The sequence below is a fragment of the Danio rerio genome, chromosome 19, assembly GCF_049306965.1.
Source record: "Danio rerio strain Tuebingen ecotype United States chromosome 19, GRCz12tu, whole genome shotgun sequence".
NCBI lineage: Eukaryota > Metazoa > Chordata > Actinopteri > Cypriniformes > Danionidae > Danio > Danio rerio.
In genome coordinates this window covers 50448581-50476562 of record NC_133194.1, presented here as the reverse complement: position 1 = coordinate 50476562, position 27982 = coordinate 50448581, and the positions used below count along the sequence as shown (strand labels likewise).

General features: G+C 36.1%; 1 protein-coding gene and 1 long non-coding RNA gene across 3 annotated transcripts; one reads left to right on the top strand and one right to left on the bottom strand.

The window, feature by feature from the left end:
- Positions 1-94: 94 nt before the first annotated feature.
- Positions 95-26097, bottom strand: tfap2e (transcription factor AP-2 epsilon). 2 transcript variants are annotated; one of them, NM_200821.2, is given in 7 exon segments: positions 95-690; positions 3146-3284; positions 4957-5075; positions 7066-7297; positions 17527-17581; positions 21744-22190; positions 24393-24510. In NM_200821.2, coding segments are annotated over 7 exon segments (1281 nt in total). In that variant the 5' UTR covers positions 24420-24510; the 3' UTR covers positions 95-428.
- LOC141379191 (uncharacterized) lies at positions 6883-17601 on the top strand. The gene is made up of 3 exons (XR_012395278.1): positions 6883-7316; positions 11686-11854; positions 17506-17601. It is a non-coding gene; the product is annotated as an uncharacterized lncRNA (long non-coding RNA).
- Positions 26098-27982: the final 1885 nt, after the last annotated feature.

Below are 27982 nucleotides of genomic sequence, written 5' to 3'. Positions count from 1 at the left end.
ATTTGTTGTATGCTGTGGGACGAGTTGCCGTGAGATAGCATTGGAATCGTCGTAAGATGCCGTTGGCTTTCCCGCATCGTAAAACAAAGTCATATTTCACGATTAAGCATCTGAATTCATTGTTAGTTTAATAATATATTACATTTACATTGCAATACGCCAATAAGAATACAAGAATCGACATTGATAATATAAACATACAACATGAAGTACAAAATGACAATTTCCAAATTGCTTCGTCAGCACAGCGAATTGCTTTCCCAACCGTCTGTTGAGTCATTTGATTGGCTTTTCATCAGCAGAGTTCATGAGTCCGTCAGCAAAGTTTGAAAGGGATTTCAGAGACGAATTCAACCAGTTCGTACAGGATAAGGAACACACACATTCGCGCATAAATACACACACGCTTCCAAAAAGTGCTTGATTGTTTATTTGCGGTGCTTGAGCTCCTTGTCGTGGTGGTTTTTTCCTCCGTTTTCTCCTTTGTCCAGCAGTTTTAGGGCCTCCAGTAAGTAGCTCTGGAAGGCGGAAAGCGCGGCGCACAGGGCGGGGGTCCCGAATCCGTGGGTCAGGAGGCTGAAGTGGGTCAAACTACTCTGTACTCCGGGCTCCAGGCAGGGCGTCGGGCGACTGGCCCCCAGTGGAGACCTGTCCTGGGACATCAGGTCCACAAACTCCTTGCAGATCTCCCTGAAGACACACAATCAGTGTTGAGTTGGGGATTACAATAACACAACAATATTACACGGTAAACAAACGCATGTCAAAAAGTCATCCAAATATTAATGTCTTATTTTTAAAATCAGATTTCAAGAAGATCTACAGCTTAATATGATTGATGTAAGTTAAGATGGTTATACAGTGTGTGTTTCATTGCAGAGCTCCTCTATTAACAAAATAATGATAAGAAAAAGTAGTAATGAGAAAGTAATATAAAAGAAATGTAATGCAGGAGTGTCCAAACTCGGATCACGGTGTCCTGCTGAGTTTAGCTCCTACTTGAGATTCTAGTATATCTAGTAAGAGCTTGATTAGCTTATTCAGGTGTGTTTGATTAGGATTGGAGGGACACTGGCCCTCCAGGACCAAGTGTGGACACCCCTGATGTAATGCTTTACTTCTCATAAAAAGTAACTAAAGTACCACAGCTAGTTATTGTTTTGGGGAGTAACTCAATATTGTTATGCATTTATTCAAGAGTAACTTTCTCCCAACACTAGTGGTGAGCATGTCATGTGATGTGGGTACACTGTAAAAAAACCCCTAATTTTACAGAAAAAATCTCTAAATTTTTTACAGTAATTTTTTGTCATTTCACTTTGTATTCAAAACTTTGTAAAATGACAAATATTCTCTCTAAATTAGCAGTTTGACTTTCATTTTAGGTACTTTATTATTAAAGACAAATTACTGACATTTCTGTTTTTTATACAGGGAAATTAAAATATTATTTATACAGTATTTTTTCAGTTATTTTAAATTATATTCAAAAGTTCGTAAAAATTACAAACAATGTCTGTAAATTAACAGTTTGACTGTTATTTTATGTACTATATAAATAATGACAAATAACAGCAATTTGTCTGTTTTGTACAATAAAATTTACGTATTATTTACACTGTTTTTTTTCCTGTTTTTTTAAAAATACATTTAAAATTACATTAAATTAAAGTAATAAATTGTAATTATGTGCTCTGTAAAATAAAAAAAAAAGATCGTAAAAATAAAAAGGTCAAATGACTGGCAGCTACGGCTGCCAAACAAAAACCATAAAATTAAGGTAAAATTTCTTTGTTGAAATAAAGTGCAAAAACTGATAAATCTACTGATATTTTCATTAAAATGTTTACAGAAAAACACTGTTATTTTACAGATATTTTCTAGATTATTACGATCAAATTCATACAATAAAGTTACACACTAAGAGCGATCACATGCACCTGTTCCAGATTCTGCTGATTGCACACACACAGTCAGAGGATCGTTATGAACTGATTACATGGACTTTAAAAGCAGCACAGACGCACGCACCAATTGCTTAGTCTTGTTATCTGGCTATTGTGAAAATTATGACGTGTTTTCTTCTTTTGCTTTGTTTGTTAATTGTTTATGTTGTTTGCTGCCAGGACTGATCATTTGCTTGTTATTTTACCATGACTCTGGATTCCCTGCATACATCTGTTTGCCCCTTTGTTGACTGTTGCTTACCTGACCATCTCAGTGTAATAAACCTGCATTTGGATCTGCAATCCATTGTCAGGGTCCCCTTCACGTTACAGTTCTATTTAATTTAAGATTTGGAACTGAATCATTTCATATAACCTCTACATGTTTTACAGGAATACTATTCAATAAAATGTAACTGTAATGTTAGTTGTGAGAATTTTAATCAGTTGTATCTCGTTTGTTGTTTCTTCCTAACTTTTTTGATCCAAAATAAAACTGTTAAATTATGACCATGAGCATGTTTTGGCATTTTATTAAAGATGTTTATTCGTAATGATTTAGGAAAGATTCTTTTAAATAACATTGGTTTCTCTTGAACTTTTAGTGCAGTCACTTTATTGATGGTGTTTGATCATAATAATCTAGGAAAAGTCTGTAAAATAACAGTGTTTTTCTGTAAACATTTTAATGAAAATATCAGTAGATTTATCAGTTTTTGCACTTTATTTCAACAAAGAAATTTTACCGTAATTTTATGGTTTTTGTTTTGCAGCCGTAGCTGCCAGTCATTTGACCTTTTTTTTTTACGATTTTTTTTACAGTGTATGTTTGCCAGAGAAAACGAATACATTCACTGCAAAAAACTAACAGTAGAAAAGGTCTATGTGGGTTTTAAATGTCTCATGAAGTGCTTTTAAATGTGCATTTTTATTTGACGTAAACATGAATAGAGGGGGCGGGACATAGTGTAGCCCCTCCCCTTTTAAAAACCCAGCCACTATTGTTTTGTTTTCTCTCAGCTCTGCCTGGCGAGGCAGTGGCGCAGTAGGTAGTGCTGTCGCCTCACAGCAAGGTCAGTGGGTCGCTGGTATAATCCTCGGCTTCATAAGTTTATAAGTTACAAAATTAAATTAAAATTGCACAAAAAGGGTAGCAAAAGGTTATTCTGTAATAAAACTTTCCCCTATGTAGTACTCACTTGGTAGCGAGCAGCATGCTGCGTCTGGTGGGCAGCTGATCGGGCTCCGTCTGTCGGCACAAGTACTCTGCCGTCGCCCGCGCAGGGAACTCAGTCTCACAAACATACCCGAAATCTCGCGCCAGATGAACCGCTTCACCTGAGGAGAAACATCGAGACTGTAAAACACTCCGGCTGAGAGCTGGAGGTGATAATAGGCTTTAAAAATGACTTCTTAGGCACTTATAAATTTAAGCTAACACTCGCTTCACATCCTCGTTATAAGCCTGCTTACCTAAGTGACTGATAATGTAGTGTGTGTGTGCAGTGTTGGAGACAATTAGTGCAGCAAGTATATGAGCTGATCTGATAATGTGCTGGTGTCTGCTTTTTATTAAATGATGCAGAAATTACAGCCTGGGCTTGTAAATTAGTGACGTCTGGGGAGTGTTAATAAATCTGCTATATTGATGTCTACCGACAAAATACAGTCGTGGGCAAAATCATGAGCGCAATATTTATTCTCTTTCAAATATTTCCCCAATGTGATGTTGAACAGATTCAGGAGTTTTTCACAGTATTTCTTATTATATTTTTTCTACTGGAGAAAGTCTTATTTGTTTTATTTCGGCTAGAATAAAAGCAGTTTTCAATTATTTAATCAAAATTATTAGCCCCCTTCAGCAATATTAGTGTTGGATTGTCTCCAGAACAAACCATTGTTATACAATGACTTGCCTAATTACCCTAACTTTACCCTAATTACCCTAGTGAAGCCTTTACATGTCACTTTAAGCTGAACACTAGTGTCTTGAAGAATATCTAGTCTAATATTATGTGCTGTCATCATGGCAAAGAGAAAATAAATCAGTTATTAGAGATTAATTATTAAAACTATTATGATTTAAACCCTGTTTTGTGTCAGCAGTGTGTAAATATATGCATCCTCTAATGCAGGGGTTCCCAACCTTTTCAGCCTGTGACCCTAAAATAACAATTCCAGTGACTCGCGACCAGTGGTGGAGAGAGTACTGAATAAACATACTCAAGTAAAAGCACCATTACTTGCCTAAAAATGTAGTTTGAGTGAGTAATATTTACAGCAGATACTTTTATTCTAAAGTATGAGTAAAAAGTAGAGCTTTCTAAAGTACTTAAGAGTAGTGAGTATTAAGCTTTCCAAAGCTGATGTCATTTGTGGATGTGTGTGTAAACGTAACATTCTGTAGTGCATTTAGTTATTGCCCAGCAGGCACACAACATCATAAGATGTTAATATTAGGTTAGATTTAGGTTGTCAGGTGACCAAAATTCAATGTCTAGCCAGCGTCTAAGGATGACATTATTTTGATGTCCAATAATGACGTCAAATCAAGTTGATATTTGGTTGATTTTAGGTTGTTAGAACGTGACCAAAATCCAACATCGAGCCAACATCTTAAACCAACGTCAAATACTGACATTTATTCATCAGGTATGGCAACTAATATCTAACATCCGCTAAACGTCATAGTGGTAACGTCCACACAACGTCAAGTTGTAACATCATTAGACGTTGATATTTGGTTGGTTTTAGGTCGGACGTTGACATTGGCCTGACGTTGAGTTCTGAGGTCAACCTGATTTTCTTTTCCAAACAAAATGCAGCGTCCCCATGACGTTAAGATACAGCGTTAATCTGACGCCATGTTGATGTCTTGTGCCTGCTGGGTGTTTGAAGTCATTTCGCTCACAAGGTTGTGGATTCGATTCCCATTCAAAGCAAGTAGTGAGTAAATGTGTACAGTGTAATTCGCTTTGGATACAATCATCTGCCAAATGCATTAATGTACCTTCCACCAGCGCTGTGAGGAGTGTGACGTTGGCTGCTTTTCTCCGGCCGGCCGGCAGGTTGAGGCCGATCTTCTCCAGCCGTTCTCTAAGACAGCGGCCTCCGTTTTTTGATTTGGCTCTGAGGGAGAACAGATATGAAAAATAAAAGATTAATTCCAGAATGAGGATCACTACTGACTTCCATAATGTTCCTTTTCCCATACTACACTCTGGAAAATGCTAGGCTGGTACGACGACCAAAACAAAAGTATGAGAAACTGCATGTGGAGTTTTACATCTGTCAACATTGAATGAGAGTCACTAAAATACATACTGAATTTTATACTTTAGGCTATACAACAATTAAGGCAAATATGGACACACAAAGAAACCACATACATTGTAAAGGAGTATATGTGATTAGGATTACATAATAAGAATTCCTTCCCCCCCCAAAACATCAAGCTGTAATTAGAGTGATGTTAATTAAGTGAACTAAATAAAGCAACTTAACACATTATTTTCCTTAAAAAGTAACAGATTTTAGTAAAAAAAAATTTAAAGTAACAAGATTAATGCAATACTTTGCGTAACTTTCCCCAACACTGGTTATATTAAAACATAGTAATAGTGTTTTAGAACCATACTATAGTGAAGTCTATTATACTGTATATATTATAGTAATTACAACTCTTTGTTAGAGTAGTGAACGGATAAACTGTAATAAATACTATAGTATGCTTAGTTTTTATACAGTAAACTCTGGCGTAGTATAATATACCTTATAGAAAACTAAAGTATCGGGTCATTTGTTTATATTACTATAGTGGTTGTGTTACCATAACAACTATATAATCACCACAACCGTTCATTTACTATAGTTCTTTTGTTGCCATAGCAACTGTAGAATCACCACAACAGAGCAATTACTATAGTTGTTGTTACCACAGCAACTACAAAATCACCACAATAAATAAATACAGTTTGTGTTGCCATGGCAAGCGTAGAATCACCATAACCGATCAGTTACTATAGTTCTTGTGTTGCCATAGCAACTGTAGAATCACCATAACAGATCTATTACTATAGTTGTTGTGCTACCATAGCAACTGTAGAATCATCACAACGGATCAATTACTATAGTTGTTGTGTTACCATAGCAACTGTAGAAATCACCATAACAGATCAGTAACTATAGATCTTGTGTTGTTAAAGCAACTGTAGAATCATCACGACAAAACAATTATTATAGTTGTTTTTACCATAGCAACTACAGAATTCCCATAATGGACAAATTACTATAGTTTTTGTTGCCATAGCAACTGCAGAATCATCACAGCAGATCATTTACTATAGTTGTTGTGTTGCCATAGCGACTGTGGAATCACCGCAACAGATCAATTTCTATAGTTGTTTCGTTACCATAGCAACTGTAGAATCACCGCAACAGATCAATTACTATAGTTTTGTGTTGCCATAGCAACTGTAGAATCAGTGCAACAGATCAATCACTGTAGGTGTTGTGTTGCCATAGCAATTGTAGAATCACGGCAACAGATCAATTACTATAGCTGTTCTGTTACCTCAGCAACTGTCGAATCACTGCAATAGATCAATCACTATAGTTGTTGTGTTGCCATAGCAACTGTAGAATCACCACAACAGATCAATCACTATAGTTGTGTTACCATAGCAACTGTAGAATCACCACAATAGATCAATCACTATAGTTGTGTTACCATAGCAATTGTAGAATCACCACAACAGATCAATCACTATAGTTGTTGTGTTGCTATAGTAACTGTAGAATCGCCACAACTGATTAATTACTATATATGTTGTGTTGCCATAGCAACCTTAGAATCAACGCAACAGATCAGTTACTATAGTTGTTGTGTTGCCATAGCAAATACAGAATCACCACAACAGATCATTTCAATTACTTTACTGTAACCTGGTTCAAAAACACTACAGTACTTAAAATAAATTCCTATAGTATTAGTATATATATAGTTTGTAGTATAAAAGTATGTAGTATGTGCAAGCCAGTGATCAAAGCCTGCAGATTTCAGCCCAGCATTATAGGATATCTTATGATTTTTTTATTTGTGTGTGCTGTCGTTGTTCACCTGCGCAGGACTCCTCCAAGCAGCGAGGCGTTGAGGCACTCGGGTGGAGCCAGCCGTCTCTGCACTTCTCCTACTGTCACTTTATATTTGGAGGTGGAGCTGAGCAGCGACAGGCGTCCCGGGACGGAGCAGAAGACCTCTGCGGGATTAGACACTCCGCCCAGACCCAGGCCTTCTTTACTGAGGGACAGAGCAGAGATCGTGGAGCCGTTCAGCTTGGATGGTAGTGGAACTGCAGGAAGACGCAGAGCGTGAGTGCACATTCAATGCGATTCAAGCTGACATGGCAAAGATAAAATCAAATCAGTTATTAGAGATGAGTTATGAAAACTATTATGTTTAGAAACGTGTTGAAACAGTCTTTTCTCCCTGTTACACAGAAATTGGGGGAAAGAAATATACAGGGGGGCTAATAATTCTGACTGCATATAAACATAGTTAAGCTGCAGTTGTATAGTGTATAGGTGATGTCAGTGAAGTGTAAACCTCAGGAGACTGCAGGGGTATTTTTATAAAGTGGCGAGATGTATGTGATAATTTGGAATGGGCCTCCTGTTTTGAAGCGCTTTTTAAGACGCTCTCCCACAGGTTGACATCTGTTGTCTTATTGACGCTGTGTTTAATTTCTGTTTCTCGCTCTTGTTTTTGCGATTGGTGTTGCGTCTCCGCTGGGGCAAAGCTTTATTCCATCTGTTGTGCACACAGTCGTGCTCACTTGCTAAAGTTTGAGAGAAATCTGACTTCAAAATCAAGCAGACTGACTGATGATAGTGTGGAAAGAAGTTGCATGTAGACAAACTCAAATGTTGGGTTAAAAAGTGTCATTTCAATTCAATTTAATTGAAATTTTCCAACATTGGATTTGTTAAAGTTTCACCAAATGTTGGGTTAAAATAACCCAGCATTTTTAGTGTAGTTTCTGTGTTCAAAGATTTTGTCCTTGAACTTAAATTATGTGTCATTTGATGAAATAACCCTGATGTTTTACCCAAATAGTGAGTCAAATGTGGACAAACCCAACTGTTGGGTTAAATAGTGTCATTTCAATTGAATTGAAATGAATCCAACATTGTGTTTGTCCATATCTGAAACAACATTTGCTTAAAACAACCCAGTATTTCTAAACAAAAACTGCTTAGTTGTTTTAACCCAATGTTGAATCAAACATGAAAAAACCCAACATAGTTTTTTTATTATTATTATTATTAAATTGACATGAAATTGTTTATCAAAACAACATGAGTTTGTCCATATTTGACCCAACATTTGGTTTGTAGCTTCTTTGTTCAAATACTCCATCCTTGGACTTAAAGTGCACTCCAATAAAAAAAAAACTGGGTTGTTTTAACAGAATGGTGGTGCAAATATGGTCCTTGTGTTAAAAAAAAAAGTTATTAAAAAAATTTCCCAATGTTGTGTTTGTTCATACTTGACCCAACGTTTGGTTAAAACGGAGTGTGAAGTCTTTTAATATTTGACCAAATGGCTCTTAATCTAAATTCAAGGACAAAATCTTTGAACACAGAAACTACACATTATAAAATGCTGAGTTGTTTTAACCAAACATTGCGTCAAATATGAACAAACTCAATGTTAGTTTATTTTGTTCAATTAAATTTAAAGGATAGCTTTTAACCCAACAGTTTGGTTTGTTTTCATTTGACTCAACGGTTAGGTTAAAACAACCCAGCATTTTTATTAGAGTGTAGTTTCTGTGTTCAAAAATGTTGACCTTGAATTTAGATTGTGTCATTTGATGAAATATTAAAAGACTTCACCGTCTAAAAATAGCTGGGTTGTTTTACACAAAAAGTGAGTCAAATGTGGAAAAAACCCAACTGTTGGGTTAAATAGTGTCATTTGAATTTAACTGAAATTAATCCAACGTTGGGTTTGTCTATATTTGACAAAACAACCCAGTATTTTCAAATACAACCCAGTATTTCTAAAAAAAAAAAAAAAAATGTGCGGTGGTTTTAACCCAATGTTGGGTCAAACATGAACAAACCCCATTGTTTTTTTTATTAATATTATTAAATTGACATGACATTGTTCAACAAAACAGCATGGGTTTGTCCATATTTGACCCAACATTTGGTTTGTAGCTTCCTTAAGTCATAGGATGAAATTTTTGAACAAAGTGCAGTCTAATAAAAATACTGGGTTGTTTTAAACAAATGGTGGTTCAAATATGGTCCTTGTGTTAAAATAATTAAATTTTTTTTCCAATGTTTTCTTGTTTGTTCATACTTGACCCAACATATGGTTAAAACAACCCAGCGTTTTTAGAGTGCAGAGTCTTTTAATATTTCACCAAATGACACTTAATCTAAATTCAAGGACAAAATCTTTGAACACAGAAACTACACATTATAAAATGCTGGGTTGTTTTAATCGAATGTTGGGTCAAAATATGAACAAACTCAATGTTAGTTTATTTTGTTCATTTAAATTTAAATGACACTTTTTAACCCATTAGTTGGGTTTGTCTACATTTGACCCAACGGTTAGGTTAAAACAACCCAGCATTTTTATTAGAGTGTAGTTTCTGTGTTCAAAGATGTTGACTCTGAATTTAGATTGTGTCATTTGGTGAAATATTAAAAGACTTCACCGTCTAAAAGTAGCTGGGTTGTTTTGCACAAAAAGTGAGTCAAATGTGGAAAAAACGCAACTGTTGGGTTAAATTGTGTTATTTGAATTGAATTTTACTTAATCCACCATTGGGTTTGTTCATATTTGACAAAACATTTGCTTACAACAACCCAGTATTTTTAAATACAACCCAGTATGTCCTTGGACTTAAAGTGCACTCCAATAAAAATACAGTTTTTTTTTTTCACCAAATGGTGGTTCAAATATGGTCCTTGTGTTAAAAAAAAAGTAATTAAAAAAATTCCCAATCTGGTGTTTGTTCATACTTGTTAGTTTAATTTGTTCATTTAAATGACACTTTTTAACCCTTTAGTTGGGTTTGTCAACATTTGACCCAACGGTTAGGTTAAAACAATCCAGCATTTTATTAAGTGTAGTTTCTGTGTCAGGGCTCAACAATAAGGACTGCCCGGTGGCCCAGGGCTAGTGTGAAAGCCACTTGGGACAGTAGACCGCATCATTACTGGCCCGATTGGGACAGTGCTGCCCTGTCACTAACATTTAACTTGTCTGTGACTACTTGTCAACTGCGTGCATTTTAAGTTTGTGCTTTAAGTAAGTCTTTAAGCGCTACCTTCTCTGTAATGTCGTAAACAACATATTGCTTTCCGGTTTCTCTTATCTGTTTGATTTGAGCTAATATTTTTTAAACCTGGTAACAACCAGTACAGCGTAGAAACAGCAACATAGCAGCAACATCAAATTATAAGGCTAAAAGAAAATGTCTGTAGACATTTACATGGGAACAACACGACAAAATAAAAATTAAGTGAGCGAGTTTGCCATCAGTTTGACAAGTCAGCTACCTTTTGTTAAATAATTTCAAACCGCAATAAAATACCTCCACATTTTCCATACTGCTCTTTTTGTTTGCATAACACTTTTATTTACAGTATTGTAATTATTAAAAGTATTGAAGTATTGAAATTCTAGATTCACAGACTTTATTTTTGACACATTAATTAAAATATGTGGCTAAAAAATAGCTATTAACTTCCCTTTTTTTCTTGGTGGGGCCAGTGAAAATTTTGGCAGGGCAAGTAAAAATCTAATCCACTGGCCGGATCGGACCAGTAGAAAAAAATCCTTAGCGTTGAACCCTGTGTGTTCAAAGATTTTGTCCTCGAATTTAAATTAAGTGTCATTTGGTGAAATATTAAAAGACTCTGCACTTTATTTTAACCAAATGATCAGTCAAATGTAGACAAACTCATCTGTTGGGTTACAAAGTGTCATTTAAATTGAATTGAAATTAATACAGGATTGGGTTTGTTCATATTTGACCAAACGTTGGGTCAAAACAACCCAGTAATCAATAGAGTATACCTTCTGTGTTCGAAGAATTTATATTAAGTGTCATTTGATGAAATATTAAATGAAAAATGCTGGGTTGTTGTAACCCAATGTTGGGTCAAATGTGGAGAAACAGGGTGAAATTAAATTGAATTTTTTAAACAGCAGTTGGGTTTGTCTATATTAACCCAATGTTGAGTTAAAACAACCCAGCATTTTAGAATAATTAAGGATCACACACAAAATACTCATTAATCTTTGCTGTATTACTGTCAGCAAAAGATCGTCTCACAACTTCCAACAGAATCTCTGATGTATTGTAATATGAACAGCTCAGGATAAGTTATTTAGTTTGACCAAGCATTATAGACTGAATGATCAGGGAACATCAACCTATTTCTGACGTTATTTCCACTCATGCGTGCTCTCCATTTACATGAAAGGATTTTAAATGCAATGCAGACGCCACAATAAACATCTGTCAGCATTACTTTATAACAAATATTAGTTTCCTCATTAACTCGCGGCTTTTGTCTGCAGCAAAACAAATGAACACCCAAACCCTCATTTAAACCCTTATAAATGTTTACCGTTTGTGCAAACACAAGACGACTGGCTTTTTATTTGAGTATCTTTGTTACATCATTCCTAAAAAGCTTCATTTGTTTTCAGAAGATTAGCCTTAATCACACATTTGTGTGGCGCATCTGTGTGGGCTGGATCTTCAGTACGACTGGGAGAGGAGGAAAAAGGCTGTTTCTGGAAAATCAGCTGAATGAATGATAGGAAGAGCTGCGGGGTGGAAGAGGTGACATCCCAGCGCTGATAAAAACAGCCCCAGGTGGATTATTCACACACAGAATTAAACATGTTTCACTACAAACCCCGAAAACGACTTGAAGAAATAACCCAGCAATGCACGTTTTACATTTATATCAGTTTTGTGCTGGGTAACCTAGATCAAGCATTACAGACGGATATATAGTTGAAGCTGAGCTGGGCTGATGAGCGATATTATATCCAATAGCGATAACATTTATATCAATAACAATGAGCTCTGGACTTGCTGGGTTGTTTTTAACCAAATGTTGAGTCAGACTTGGACAAACCCAACTGTTGGGTTAAAAAGTGTCATTTAAATGTATTTGAACAAATTAAACTAACATTGGGTTTGTTCATAGTTTACTCAATGTTAGGTTAAAACAACCCAGCATTATTAGTGTGTAGCTTCTGTGTTCAAAGATGTTGTCTCTGTATTTAGATTAAGTGTCATTTAATAAAATATTAAAATACTCTGCACACAAAAAGGGTTGTTTTAACCCAACATTGGGTCAAATATGAACTAACCTAACATTGGGGTGTTTTTATAATTAAATTTAAATGACTTTTCTATACACAACAGTAGACTTTGTCCATATTTGACTCAATGATTTGGTTAAAACAACCCAGCATTTTTTAGAGTGTAGCTTCTATTAAGTGTCATGTGATTACATATTAAAAGACTCTGGACTCAAAAAAACTCTGGGTTGTTTTAACCAAATGGTGGGTCAAATATGGTCAAACCCAAGTGTACACCACATTTGTGTTTGCTCATACTTGACCCAATGATTTGGGTTAAACAGCCCAGCATTATTAGAGTGTAGCTTCTGTGTTCAAAGATTTTGTCCTTGAGTTTAGATTAAATGTCATTTGATGAAATATTTTTAAAAATGCTGTGTGGGTTTAACCCAACATTCGGTCAAAGCTGGAATAACCCAACATTGGGTTGATTTGTTCAATTAAAATTTAAATGACATTTTTATACACAGCAGTTGAGTTTGTTCAGGTTAAGACAACCCATTATTATTATTAGAGTGTAGCTTTTGTGTTCAAAGATTTTGTCGTTGAGTTTAGATGAAGTGTCAATTGATCAAATAGTAAAGGACTGGACTTGCTGGGTTGTTTTTAACCAAACGTTAAGTCAAACATGGACAAACCCAACTGTTGGGTTAAAAAGTGTCATTTAAATTTAATTAAACAAATAAAACCAACATTGGGTTCATATAAGACCCAATGTTAGTTAAAACAACCCAGCGTTATTACAGTGTAGCTTCTGTGTTCAAAGATTTTGTTCTTAAATTTAGTAAGTGTCATTTGATCAAGTAGTAAAAGACTCTACACTCTAAAAAAATGCTGGGTTGTTTTAACCCAACGTTGGGTCAAAGGTGGAATCACCCAACATTGGTTCATTTTGTTTTATTAAATTTAAATGACATTTTATACACAACAGTTGAGTTTGTCCTGGATAAAACAATCCATTATGATTGGAGTGTAGCTTCTGTGTTCAAAGATTTTGTCCTTGAGTTTAGGCTTTACTCCTATATTGATACAAGAGCCAGTCACACAGTAGAAATATGCAACAATGGGAATCTAAAAGTGTGCTCATGATAGTACCGAAAATTTACCAGCCGAAAATATGTAATGCCGTTTAACGGACCCTCACATTTTTGTGGCTTCAATCATTGTTGAGGTACTCTTTTAAATCTGGAAGCATTAGCAACTCATATCAACATTAACAACATATATTAGTTTTGGATTGTCTCCAGAACAAACCATTGTTATACAATGATCTACCCTAACGTCACCTTATACACTCATACTCTGCGGCCAGTTTAGTTGATCAGTTCCCCTATAGCGCATGTGTTTGGACTGTGGGAGAAACCGGAGCACACGGAGGAAACCCACGCCAACATGGGGAAAACATGCAAACTCTAACTGACCCAGCCGGGACTAGATACCAGCAACTTACTTGCTGTGAGGGCACAGTGCTAACCACTGAGCCACAGTGCGGCTGGATGTGCATTATCCCTTACATGATTATCCTCAAATAGTGTAATTGAGCACAGAATGTATCGTCACTTCCAAATATCGGCCCATAACTCACGGTCTTAGTGTTTCTGTTATGTTCATGTGTGATTTTGGCCATGAGCTGAAAGCAGATCCGTTTATTCATGTAGGCTTTGGTTTTCTTAACACACACACACACACACACACACACACACAAACACACCTCCTACAGCCGTGAACACATCATTGATGCATTCTGTTGCTCTGTAAATACGCAGGATCTCTAAATACACATGCATATGCAGTGGATCTAAAATTAATGCATGCAAGTGTTGTAAAATATGCTGGGTTGTGCACTGTAAGACATCTGTTAATGAACAGTTTCAGTATTTTGGGTTTATTAGTGGTTGTGAATTGCATTATGGGATGTTGATCTCTGCTCTGTCTAGTTTTGATGTTGACTAAGCCGAAAAGAAAATGAATATAAAGATTTTTTAAATCACAAAATATAGAAAATGGTATTGAATGTTGATAGTTTATGAAGGTATCATCTTCAAGTTGTAAATTCCAGCATTCGTGACAACCCTGCAGTCATTGTAAACATTATTATATGCATTAAAAGCAATATGGGGGATTCTATTGCAGGTATATTTCACATTTCAAAAAGTTAAGGAGAAAAACTCTTTAAAAACAGCAATTATTTCCAGCATCTTTTAGAAAGCATGTTTAGTTTTTATAATTCAGCCTTTTTCAATCATAAATGATTAAATGTTTTAATTTTAGGGAATATATTTTGTTATATATTGTTTGTTAACTCTGTTATGGATGAATTTAGTAATGTGTAGAAATAACAAGAAATCATGGCAAGAAAAATCCTAATGGGTAGTTACTACATTGGACCCGAATTGACAGATTTACACAGATACCGATTTTTAGCCAAACATTCTACTTGCTCTAACTGCAAAGATCACATGATACTAGTGAAATCAGGAGTAAAACATTTTTAAATTGTCCAGTGTGGGATTAATGAATATTCAGTTTTCCTTTTGTAATTGTGGTCATAGTATTGACAGTTTACAGTTTAAACATTCATTCATTTATTTTCTTGTCAGTGTAGTCCCTTTATTAATCTGGGGTCGCCACAGCGGAATGAACCACCAACTTATCCAGCACAACCCATCTCTGGGAAGCATCCACACACACTCATAAACTACGGACAACTCAGCCTACCCAATTCCCCTATATATTACAACATCGATGCTGTAAAAGTTGTCGTTTAAAATGGAAAAAAAACACAATAACCAGTCACCAGCAGTTTATAAGTATGGGAACTACACTAGCTCGGCATATACCCAATAAGCATGCTAATAGGACTTTTAATTTGACAGTAACCTGGATTAAGCGCTTCCGGCGAACTGTATGCCAATGCAAAAACCGGCGCGTTTAAGGTCTGTTTTCTTTAAAAATCAGCGATCTCCACTGGCTGAGTGATATCTGATATAAAGTGGGTCTCAGATTGTACAAGAAGCACTGCATTACATTACATTCCCCCCCGCCATGTCTTTATAATACGAGCATTTATTTTACCCCAGTGTATTCAATGGAGCTTCTGCGCTAGCCTGCCGATTCTGACGGGCGCGTGCGAGTAAACGGCTTTTTGTCTTGTTTTACTCTTGAGCAACTAAATGAATGCCAAAGTCTATTGAACTGAATGTATTTTAATGACATTACAACATCGATGCTGTAAAAGGAACCGTAAAAGAATGGAAAAAAAAGTTCACAATAACAGCTCACCGGACGTTTATCAGTATGGGAAAAACACTAGCTCTGCATATACCCTATTACATTCATCTATCTCCACATTCTACTGCATCCCAGACTATTACACAACACCAAAAATGTGAAAATATATAGAATATATTTAATATGTTTTTGTCCACAGCAGACCGCGACTCACCATGACGCAGATTCCCGAGTCTGTGTGCTCCAACGAGGTGAGCCCTCTTCAGCGCTCACCGTGAAAACGAGACTCACAGCAGTGCATGCATTGTTAAAAAACAATATTAGCACTGGTTGGAGGCGTGCGTTGGCGGCTGAGTGCCTTAGTGAACCACCAGTGCTGATATACAGCCATAGCACACTGCTACGAGTGTGATATTGCCTTTATACAACAGTTCGACGGCACAATCTTGTACATAAAAAGAAAATCAAACACAGAGAGTCTAAAACTCCTTTTGTATTAGGAACTACTTTCTTCCATCAGAACAGCAGAAGCCATTACTGATTCACCAACGTCACTTTAGAGCTAGTGTTTGAATGACTCTCTATACGTAATGTGAAGCAGTGCTTCTGGTGTGTGACAGGTGATGACAAAACAGCAAGTTTTGCTCACATTTTAAGATTATAAGGCTGAACGTGACATGAAATGCCATCCGTCTACAGAGATTTCTCACCAGACTGCTGTTGTGTTTGCGTTAAGGAGGGACAAGGCTGAATCCAGCTTCTTATTCGCAGCTTCTTATTGACTATCCGGTCCACCTTAAAAACCACCAGGCTTCCGTTTTTCAGCTTTTTAATTCCTGCTCAAGAAAACACACTGAGCAAGGGCTTATTATGCGGTTCTGGCGCCATCTTGTAAATAGAAAACGTGAACTGTTGCCAACGTGCTGTCTCTCAGAAATTGTAAATATTTTAAAATAGGCACTATTCTTGCAAATAAACTGCATAGTTGCAATCTAAACAACTACATTCTCCACTAAAAAAGCCACAAAAGTGTATTTGGTTGTCTAACAGCGGTAATATTTGTCAAACTGTAGTGTCTTGTTGCTGGCTGTATGTGGGCGGAGTAATACACAAAGGGTAAAGAGGCTGTACGGATGCTGATATTACTTAAATATATCACGGCTATCAGCCAATCAAGTTGATTGACATATATATATATATATATATATATATATATATATATATATATATATATATATATATATATATATTTTTTTTTTTTTTTTTTTTTTTTTTTTTTTTTTGGCCCACCCTAAAGTTCTAAGCTGGAGCCGAATCTGAATAAAAGCCACTTTTTCCAGCTTTTAAAGGTTAAAGGTCGTTAGAAGAAAGATCAAGATCCCATAATGCAACTCAATACCATAATTAATAATAATAAAAAAGTGTATATATTTTTTTTCAGTGCAACTTGGGTAAAACATGTAATTAAAACGAAATAAAACAATTAACCCAACATTATTTTTGTCCAAATCTGATTCAATATTAGATTTACACAACCCCTCATGTATTAAAGTGTGAGCGCACTACAGAAAGTGCTGTTCTTATTAGCTCTCCACCATTTTCCTGATAAGTGCGCTGGAATAGTGATGCTGTGAATTCTTCATCAGTTTAGTATCTCCTCCACTCCTGCTCTAATCCTCCTCTTTCTCTCATATGACCATCAACAGTTCATTAACAGAGACCGCCTGAAGCCAACAGCACACGCAGGGCTACAGGATTTCTGGACTTCAAATGAAATTGCATGTGTGTGCGTGTGTGTGTGTGTGTGTGTGTGTGTGTGTGTGTGTGTGTGTGTGTGACTGAGTCCTTTAATGCAGGGTGTGTGAGCAGCACATGAAATCTCCCTGCAGCTGGAGAGCTCTTAAATTCTACTTTAAATTTCAGAGATCACATGCAGACTCTCACCTTTCTTGATGACGGAGTGATCCAGGATACCCAGCGCTGAGGCCTCCTCCAGACCCTGCACAACACAGCAGCATGGTAAATAAGCTCAGCTGAATAAACAGTCATTGCATTGGACTCTAAAAAGGCTTAATGCTGGGTCGTTGTAACTCAATGATGTTTGGTCAAAATGGACAAACCGCAGCTGTTGGGTTAAAGTTTAATTTTTCAAAGGTTTTCAAGTTGGTTTATAAAGCGCTTTTCACTATTAATATTGTACAAAAGGTGAACATTATTGCATTATAATCAAATCAGACAAGTGAAGATTATTAGTTACTAAAGCTTTATTATATTTAGTCATGTGGCAGATGCCTTTGTCCAAAGCGACTTACAATTTCGGCATTCAGCGATTCAACAAGAAGAGGCAATACACACAACAATTGCTAATTATACAAATGAACCATCATACATTAATTTTCCTTTAGTCCTTTGTGTATCAGGGGTCTCCACAGCGGAATGAACTGCCAACTATTTCAGCATATGTGTTATGCAGCGGATGCCCTTCCAGCTGCAACCCAGAAGTGGGAAACACACACTCATACACTACGGCCAGTTTAGTTGATCAGTTCCCCTATAGCGCATGTGTTTGGACTGTGGGGGAAACCGAAGCACCCGGAGGAAACCCACAACCACACGGGGAGAACATGCAAACTCCACATAGAAACACCAACTGACCCTGGCGGGGCTCAAACCAGCAACCTTTATGCTGTGAGGCCACAGTGCTAACCACTGAGCCACCGTTCTGCCCCCCAACTATCATACACTAATTAATAATAACTTTAACTAATTAACTACAGTGTTTACCAGTTAAACTTATTATATATAAGCATAGTTAATCTGCAGGTATATAGTACTGTAAGTAATGTCTATGTGTACATGTTCAATTTAGTGTATCTGAGAATTAACCCAAAGGTTGGGTTTGTCCATATTTGGCCCAGCAATGAGTGAAATCAGCAACCCAGCATGTGATGTTGACTATAAAACATCCCCATATCAACACAAGGACTCATCTTAAAAATTATTTAGTTTAAAATGCTGGGTTGTTTTAATTCAACGTTGGGTCAAAATGGACAAAACCAACAGTTTTGGGGTTTAAAGTTTACTTGAAAAATTAACCCAGAGGTTCGAATCTTGCATTTTACTAAGACTTACAGAAGACTCCTATAATTAACATTTATTAACATTTATTATCAATAATGAACATTATTTTCAGGCTTATCATTCTCTGGCACATGCTGACATGTTTAATGACTCTTTAACCACCAAAATACTAATTAATTGGCTAAAAAAAAATGTTTTTTATGTATATTTTTTGTGCATTTGTCTATTTTTATGGACATTTGTTTTAGTTTATTTAGATTTTACCCATTAGTGGATGAAATCAACAGCCCACACTGAAAACAATTAATCAAAGATGATTCCTTGGATTTACTCAATTTTTTTTTACGTTAAGTGGTTATAAACAATTTATTTGGGCTGAATTTAAACAAATTAAGTTGAACATTATTAAACTTACTTTGTTTGTTTAAATTCAACACAAATAAATGGTTTGCAACAGTTCTGCATGCAACACTTTTTTCAGTGCAACTTTTTATTTAAACTTTGATATTTGCTGAAAAACATCAATATTAGGGATCTCTATAGTATAAAGAGGATTTTACAAATATGTATGACTAATGCTCAATTTAGTGTCTGTTTAATGTATAACATCTACAAATGCTGAGCTGGAAATATCGGGTTCGTTGGTTCGTTTTTGCAATTAAATTTGAATCACACAATTTTAACCCAACGTTTGGGTTTGTCTGACCCAACATTGGTTAATACATTCCAGCATTGTAGAGTGAATAATTTTACTTTGCACATTAGAAAACAGCATATAAATATAAAAGCAACACAGAATTAGTGCATAAAACAACACAGACCACTCTAAAAAGCAACAGTGCGCATTTAAAGTCTCAGGACAATAACTCCACGCAGATCTGTAGTTTGCTGTGCGCTGAATTAAACGATCAGGCGTGTTTTGCTGTGAAGTGTGTGTGTGTGTGTGTGTGTGTGTGTGTGTGTGTGTGTGTGTGTGTGTGTGTGTGTGTGTGTGTGTGTGTGTGTGTGTGTGTGTGTGTGTGTGCGTGTGCATGTTCTCGGAAATGCTGGACATCAGAGTCTCAGTGTGTGTTGAGTGATTGGCCGAGAAAAGCGATTCGACGCGCTGAGTTTGAAGATACTGCACCTGCGCAACACACACACACACACACATACACAAACACACGCACACACATACGCACGAGCACACACACACGCACGCACCTTCACCAGTTCACTCCTGTCAGCTTAATTCTTGAGATAATGGCGCTGACTTTTCTATTATCATGAGAACACTTTAAATTAATTTATACTCAATAGCTTTCCTAGGTGTCTATTATGACTGATTGTGTTTATATGCCAATTTAGCTGTTTAGAAATTGATTTATTAACTGCATTTCATCATTTTCGCTTTTAATAGCGCTTTTAAACACCAATAATCTCCCGGAGCTTTGCAGTTCTGAAGCTTGAATTAATTACTTGTAAAATTTGTGTCATTATTTGCTTCATTTTGTTCGTTTTGCTTTAAATATTTGGCAAGTTAATTAAAGTTTTGGACTAAACTAACACATTTCATATTTTTCTCACGTAATTTTATTTCTGTTGGATAAAAGTCAGTGTTTATTTAAATTTTCTGAAGCTGAAAAACTGCATTGTGTTACACATCACCATTGCACAAAGCTTTTAAAATGTATACAAAATCAAATTTTTGATATTGATATTTACATTTAAAGTATTACTTTTTATGACATCAGCATTTTAGAAATGCCTAATTAAATAATCACTCGTGTTACGTGTTTCTTTACATTATGTCACGAGGTGTCTTTGTGGTAAATTACTTTAATATTTGTGTAAATATTCGATCACGGAATATAATAATAAATATTACATTTTAATTTTTCCACATTGTGTACAAACGATGTTTTACTTTTTATTTTCTCAAGTAGCTTATACAGTGAAATTGCATATAAAACACATTCTAAAATGCAAAATAAATAGATAACTGAAAGCTCACATGTGCATAAAATAATATAAAAATTTATTCTGTTTCTTGTATTTTGGCTATTATTTTTGCAAATATTGTTGGCTAAATATGATTATTAAATCTAGGTTGAATCTGAATCAAACTGATGTTTTTAATAATTATAAAATCTTAATATTATACTATAACTGGGCTTGTAATACCAACACTGCCTGTATATTCATATTTAGGATTTCAATTTATTGTTGATCGTCATTGCGCTCTAAAAATTCTGGGTTGTTTTAACCCAACGTCGGGTCAAACTATAGGGTGAAAAAGTGGCATTTAAATTGTATTGAGGAAAAAAATTGCATTTTTAAGCAGAAATAAAAATAAAACATGCTGGGTTGCTGTGCAATAGGTCAAATATGAACAAACCCACTCATTGGGTTAAATGTGTCATTTAAATTTAGGTGAAAGTTTTTCATCCCAGCATTTTTAAGCAAAAATGTAAAATATAAAAATGCTGGGTTGTTGTAACAACGTTGGGTCAAATATGGAAAAGCTGTTGGGTTAAAACTTTTTAATTACATTTATTTTAAAAATGACAACCCAGCATTTTAAGCAGAAATAAAAAAATAAACATGCTGGGTTGTTCTGTAACCCAACGTCGGGTCAAATGTGAAAAACCCACACACTGGGTTAAATGTGTAATACAAATTTAAGTGAAAACTTTTCATCTCAGCATTCATAAGCAAATATTTACAATAAAATACAAATGCTGGGTTGTTGTAACAACGTGGGGTCAGATATGGACAAACTGTTGGGTTAAAAACTGTGATTTAAATGTATTGAAAAATGACAACCCAGCATTTTAAGCAGAAATAAAAAATAAAATCAAACAAAACATGCTGGGTTGCTGGTCAATCAACAACCACAACCATTGCTAAAAGTGTCATTTCAGTTATAAGTGAAACATGTTTATCCCAACATTTTTAAGCAGAAATAAAAAAAAGCTTGGTTGTAACACAACATTGGCTCAAATATGTAGAAACTGTAATTTAAATGTTATATTAACCATGACAACCCAACATTTTAAAGCATATTATAGTTAAACACAAACAAGAGTGATTGAACTCACCTGAATATCATCCAGGCCGTGGTGCACCGCGTGCATCCCCAGCGGCCCGTCCCCGAGCGCCGCAGCTCCGTCGCCCAGCCCATGGGTCAGCAGTCGCGGGACTCCTGGATACTCCCGCCGCGGGTCGAGGCTCAGCGCTCGGTGCGGCTGCGACAGGAGACCGGCATCCTCCGAGCGCGAGCGCTGCGAGTGCCAGGCCGCCTGCTGATGCTGGTGCAGCGAGTTCAGCGACGGGTACGGCTCCGGTAAATGCGGGTATCCGCCGTCCTGGCTCTGGGAGTATGACAGAGAAGATTGCGGGTACGGAGGCGGAAAGTAGGGCGGCTGGAAGTCTGAGGCCGGGGTGTGGCAGAGCGGGGGAGCTGAGGAATACGCGGCCTGATTCAGCTGGGAGAGCTGGGAGAGCCGGCCGCCCGGAGAGGAGCTGGACAGCCCGTCCGCGCGCTCCTGCATGCGGGGAAACAAACACCAGGCAGTCAGGTATGAAGCACCAGTTAAAGAGACCAATAAATCACAGTTGTTTTAACTTGACGTTGATATATACTTGTAGAAACAAGTTTTCAAAATTTGTTTATTATTTGACACAACGTTGAGTTGCTGGCGTGTTTTTGCGTAACACAAATTGGATCAAATATGAACAAACTCGGCGGTTCATTCCGCTGTGGCGACCCCATATTAATAAAGTTGAAAAGAAAATTAATGAATGAATCAACAATTTCACCATTTGGGCTTAAAAGTGTAATTGACATTAAACGACATGAATTAATCCAACCTTGGGTTTGTTCATTTGACCCAACGTTGGGTTAATAGAACATTTCATCAGTTTCATAAGACAAAAACTCTTAAATTAAAAGTGCAATTATATATTTCTATATTTTTAGACAGAAACTTGTGGACTTATATTGAGCTCCTTAATGTGCACGCGTTTATTGCGTAACCCAACCTTTGGTTAAATATGACCATCAAAACACTTGGGTTTAAAAGAGTCATTGAAATTAAACTGAAAAAATGAACCCAACTTTGGGTTGGTTTATATTTGACAAGTCTGGGTCAAAATAACATTTTAACAGCTTAAAATTGTACAAAAACACTCTATTAATTACATCAAATTTGCAATTATGATTTATTACAGATAAAATTGTGAACCTTATATTGAGCTCCCTCATATGCACCGTCGTGTTTATTGCGTAACCCAGCGTTGGGTCAAATATGAACAAACACAACCTTTGGGTTAAAATTTAATTTTAAAAATAAAGCAATTTTTTTTTGTTCATATTTGACAAAGCCTTTGGTTAAAACAACTCTTTTTTGTGCATTTGATCTATTTAATGTAACAAAACACTTAAAATTTCTAAACATCAAAAATCCAATTATCATAGATAGAAGTATTTGTGGATTTGACTTGAGCTCATTGATATGCACTCTAGTGTTTATTGCGTACGGTGGGTCAAATATGGACAACCCCAACAGTTGCGTTAAATCATTTGTTTTGATTGTTAAGTTGATCCCATTGGGTTTGTCCATATGTGACCCAATGCTGTTTTTCAGTGTAATTTTTTATTTTTCGAAAACTTTCTTAACAATAAATATTTACATTCAATGTGCAAAAGTCATTACTTTATAGGTTTAAGATATAAAATGCTCAAGTTTTGACTTTATTGAGCTCATTTATATGCAGTCTTGTGTTCATTGCACTAAAATATACTGGGTTATCGCAACCCAACAGTTGGGTTTGTCCATATTTAACCCGCAGTTGAGTTACACAGAATTTAAAAAAAGGGTGTTTATAAGTATGGTTATTAGCTTAATTTATAGCATTACATGTAATGCGTTCACATCTACAGCAGATTCTACATTAATTTAATTCTGCATTTCTGGGTATTACATTAATGGTCGTTAATCACTCCAACCTATTATTAATCTAATTAAAAATTCTGATGGATTAAACAAATGCTCTAAAAATAATAATAAGAGCCCCATTTCTGTGCCAGGTGCGTTGATGTTATAAACAATCAGGATTGATAGACACAATGCACGCGGTTAATACGGGATTACAGGCATTGAACACACGCAGGCCTAATAATTGTGCATTTTATGCGTCTGTTATATTTCCAGTGGCTCGGATATTTTTAGTAAGATAATATAAACGAATGAAACCCTATAACAAATCAGTATGACAGCATCTTTCATTTCATACGTCTAGAACAGGACATTTTAATTTACATTTATTTGTTTTTATATTCACGATCTCTTTTAGCTTGAACAAAGTAACAAAATGATAATAATAATAATAATAATTCAGCATTTTTTTGTTTGTTTGTTGTCAAATATAGTGAGTGTGGGAAAACTTATCATGCGATCACAACATCAATCAACCCGAAGTTTCTGTCTGCCTTTTTTCCCTCTCTCTCTCCAACCTACTTTAATAACACCCTTTGTCCAAGATATAATTTCCAAGTCACCGTGACACAAAGACAGTCTGTTATACATCTCTCTCTTTAGACCAATGGCAGCATGTGACATATTTCCAAGCAGCACTTGTTTCGCATCACACCACACGCGCTTTACGCACTTTACGCGCTCAGCTGATCTCACATGACAATCACATCTCCATCAAAAGAAGTTTTAGTCTGGATCTCTTGAACTCACCATGCTGGAGTAGGAGTGGACTAACATCTGGACACTGAGCTCTCCTGGTCTGCTTTTTTAGAGTCAGTAAAAGCTGCGGTGCGCCATGGAGATGCGCAGTTTCCGACTGTCCCTGTTTCTGCGCTAACGCCGCTTTTATAGCGCTGCGCGGTGGGGGAGGGGTGAAGAGACCACCTTAAAGGGACATTAATTAATTCCTCCGAATTAATTCACTCACTGCAAACACCCTGCTCCTTTATGCATGCTGTTTGCTGCGAATTAAGGGTTGATATTATATCGTGCTGTATTGGTTATTAGAGATTTATTTATTTAGTTTGAAGTGAAATGAGGTTTGAGTAGAAAATAAGCATTATTTTTCCTCTTTATTTTATTTGACGGTTAACATTGGCTATATCGTGCTTTACTGATTAATAATGCATTTATGTGACCTTAAATAAGGTTTCGAATATGATTTTGAGTCGAAAATAAGCATAGCTTTTCCTAATTTTTATTTTAATTGATGGTTAACATTGGCTATATTGTACTTTACTGATTAATATCGCATTTATGTAAATTAAATAAGGTTTCGAGTCTGTTTTTGAGTCGAAAATAAGCATTGCGTTTCTTCTTATATATTTTATTTGATGGTTAACATTAGCTATCGTACTTTACTGATTATTAATGCATTTATGTGATGTTAAATAAGTCTGTTTTTGGGTAGAAAATAAACGTAGTTTTTCTATGTTTAAGAATATTTAATGGGTAACATTATATCTTTAGGCTACTGGTTATTATTTGCATTTTTAATGCATTTATTTGACGTTAATTAAAGTTTTGAGTCTAAATTATTAAGTCAAAACAAAACATTGTTTTGTCTCTTTAATTTTATTTGATGGTTAACATTATAACGCGCTGTACTAATTATTATTAGATCATTTTTATGCATTTAATTAAAGTTAAATAAGGTTTTAAGCCTATTTTTTAAGTAGAATACAATTATTTATTTTTTATTTTATCAAATTAATCTAAATATTACTTAAAATGTGGTAAATAAGTTCAAGTTAACCTTTTTATGCAGACAAATAAGCGTAATTTTTATATATATTTTCAATTAAATTAAATAATTAGTCAAATCTAAATATTGTTAATGAAAGAGACATCGCTTAATGTTTTTAAAACACTTTCTAGTAGACATTATGGGTTGTTGTAACGCAACTTTGCGTCAAATATAGACAGTGTCATTTAAATCTAATTGATAAAACAACCAAACGTTGAGTTACAGCAACCCAACACGTTTCTATTTAGATCTTATTCTACTCTAGATATAGGCGAATTTACAATATGCAGCGTTGTTTTTAACCCAATGTTGGGTCAAATAATGAACAAAACCGTCGAGACTTTTTAAACCCCAACTGTTGGATAACATAACCCAGCGTTGGGTTAAAACAACCCAGCATTCTGTAGAGCTGTTCCCCTAAACAGAACTTTCCTTCAGTGGTAAGACTCGCTGTGTTTAACGGAGTCTGAAAGGCGATTAATAATAAAGCGGAGATAAACTGACCTGAGAACAGCAGGGTTCTGTCCCGGCTAATAATGATGAAGCTGAAATCAACTGACCTGAGAACAGTAGGGCTCTGTCTTGGTCCGTGATTTCCACAACATGTTTCTGGATGAGTTTGGGTCTGTTGTTGAGCTCGAGCCGGAGAGAGGAGACTGAGAGCCCGGTGAGAAAACCAGAGACACACCGAGGATTTATTGACAAAAACAGAAGAGAGAGAGAGAGAGAGAGAGAGAGAGAGAGAGAAAGAGAGAGAGAGTTACAAACACCACACACACTCAAAAAGAGAGAGAGAGAGAGAGAGCGACTGAAAACAAGGCAGACAGAGAGATACTGAGAGAGAGAGAGAGAGAGACTTCCAAACACCACACATGATAATTCTAAATTGTTATAAATGAATCATGAATTATTGCTTGTTTGAATTGTTAAGGTTGAAATAGTGATGTTTTATTATTATATACTTTATATTTGTTCACATGTTTAAATCTTTTATATTGTATTATTTACTGTTATCATGCCAAAAAAGCAATATTGAATTGAGAGACAGAAAAGAGAGAGAGTTACAAACACTCTCCTTTCAGCTTAGTCCCTTTATTAATCAGGGGTCGCCACAGCGGAATGAACCGCCAACTTATCCAGCATAGGTTTTACACCGCGGATGCTCTTCCAGCTGCAACCCATCACTGGGAAACACCCATACACTCTCATTCATACACATACATACGGCCAATTTAGTAGCTTACCCAGTTCCCCTATAGCGCATGTGTTTGTACTGTGAGGGGAACCGGAGGAAACCCACGCCAACACAGGGAGAACATGCAAACTCCACACAAAAACACCAACTGACCCAGCCGGGACCCGCTGGGTAAAACATATGCTGGAATAGTTGGCGGTTCATTCCACTGTGGCGACCCTTGATGAATAAAGGGACTCAGCTGGAGGAAAATGAACGGTTTGGCCATATCTAATATTTGTCATGCCACTGAAGCAAGATTGAGTTTGAATTTCACTCAAGAAAAATAGCATTTGCTGTTTGTTCAAACTATTTAGAACTCTAATCTTGAATTTGTTTTGTCACAACTTAATTTTATATGTTCAATCCACTTACATTTGTAAACAGGAACAAGTTCCTGTTGTGCCAACACAAATGCATTGTGTGGAATCCAGTATTCATTCATTCATTCATTCATTCATTTTCTTCTCGGCTTAGTCTCTTTATAAATCAGGGATGGCCACAGCGGAATGAACCGCCAACTTGTCCAGCATATGTTTTACACAGCAGATGCCCTTCCAGCTGCAACCCATCAAAGGAACCCAGTGTAGTAAACAGTGCTGATTGTTTTAGCACAGGAATTGCAGCTTGTGTTATTAAGAACTGACCATTTTAACCGAGCATGCAATACGTGCATATTCTAACAGACACGCTTGAATATTGTAGATCTGATTTATAGAGTGTTTTCAGTAGAGATTGCTGTAAGGACGACACCTAGTGGACACACATGCACGCAACATGCACCGCTTAAACTGAAAACATGCAGGTGTTGTAGATTAAAAATAGACACACAAACATGTCGAGAGCAATAGGCATGTCTCCTGGGGGCTGTTCCAGAAAGCAGGTTATGTGACATACCCGGGTAAGTTTGAGAGTATGTAGGTGGATAACCTCAACTTTGGTTCCAAAATCGGAGGTAACTTCTGGGTATGTTAAGTAGCCATAGCAACTTACTCTCTGAAGATAACCTGCTCCAGAGCAGGTTATGTTCAGAGAGTAAGTTGCTATGTTTTAGAGTTTGTCTGTTTTAGAGAGTTTACTGAGCATTGCATGCTCTTTTGATGGGAATATTTATGGATATGGACACACAAATACAAGTTTTTTCGTTGTGAGAGGGTTATAAGTGCATAGTTTTTTTCATAACCAAATTCATAATGTCAATGTATTTAACAAACCTTTTTGAAATCAAATGTGACAAACCCCGGGTCTGCGCTTACCATAAAAAACATTCAGTGCAGCTCTTTGTATTCACGTCAGGGCATTTTAGGCAACTGTACAATG

Excerpts from the sequence above, each read along its gene's own strand:
- tfap2e (XM_021468018.3), bottom strand. The coding sequence starts at position 26,033 with ATGTTGTGGAAATCACGGACCAAGACAGAGCCCTACTGTTCTCAG. Across the intron at positions 17,582-21,743 it reads ACGGCCTGGATGATATTCAG|GGTCTGGAGGAGGCCTCAGC; the intron begins GTGAGTTCAATC and ends TGTGTTGTGCAG. Across the intron at positions 691-3,145 it reads AGCATGCTGCTCGCTACCAA|GGAGATCTGCAAGGAGTTTG; the intron begins GTGAGTACTACA and ends GTGTGTCTTCAG.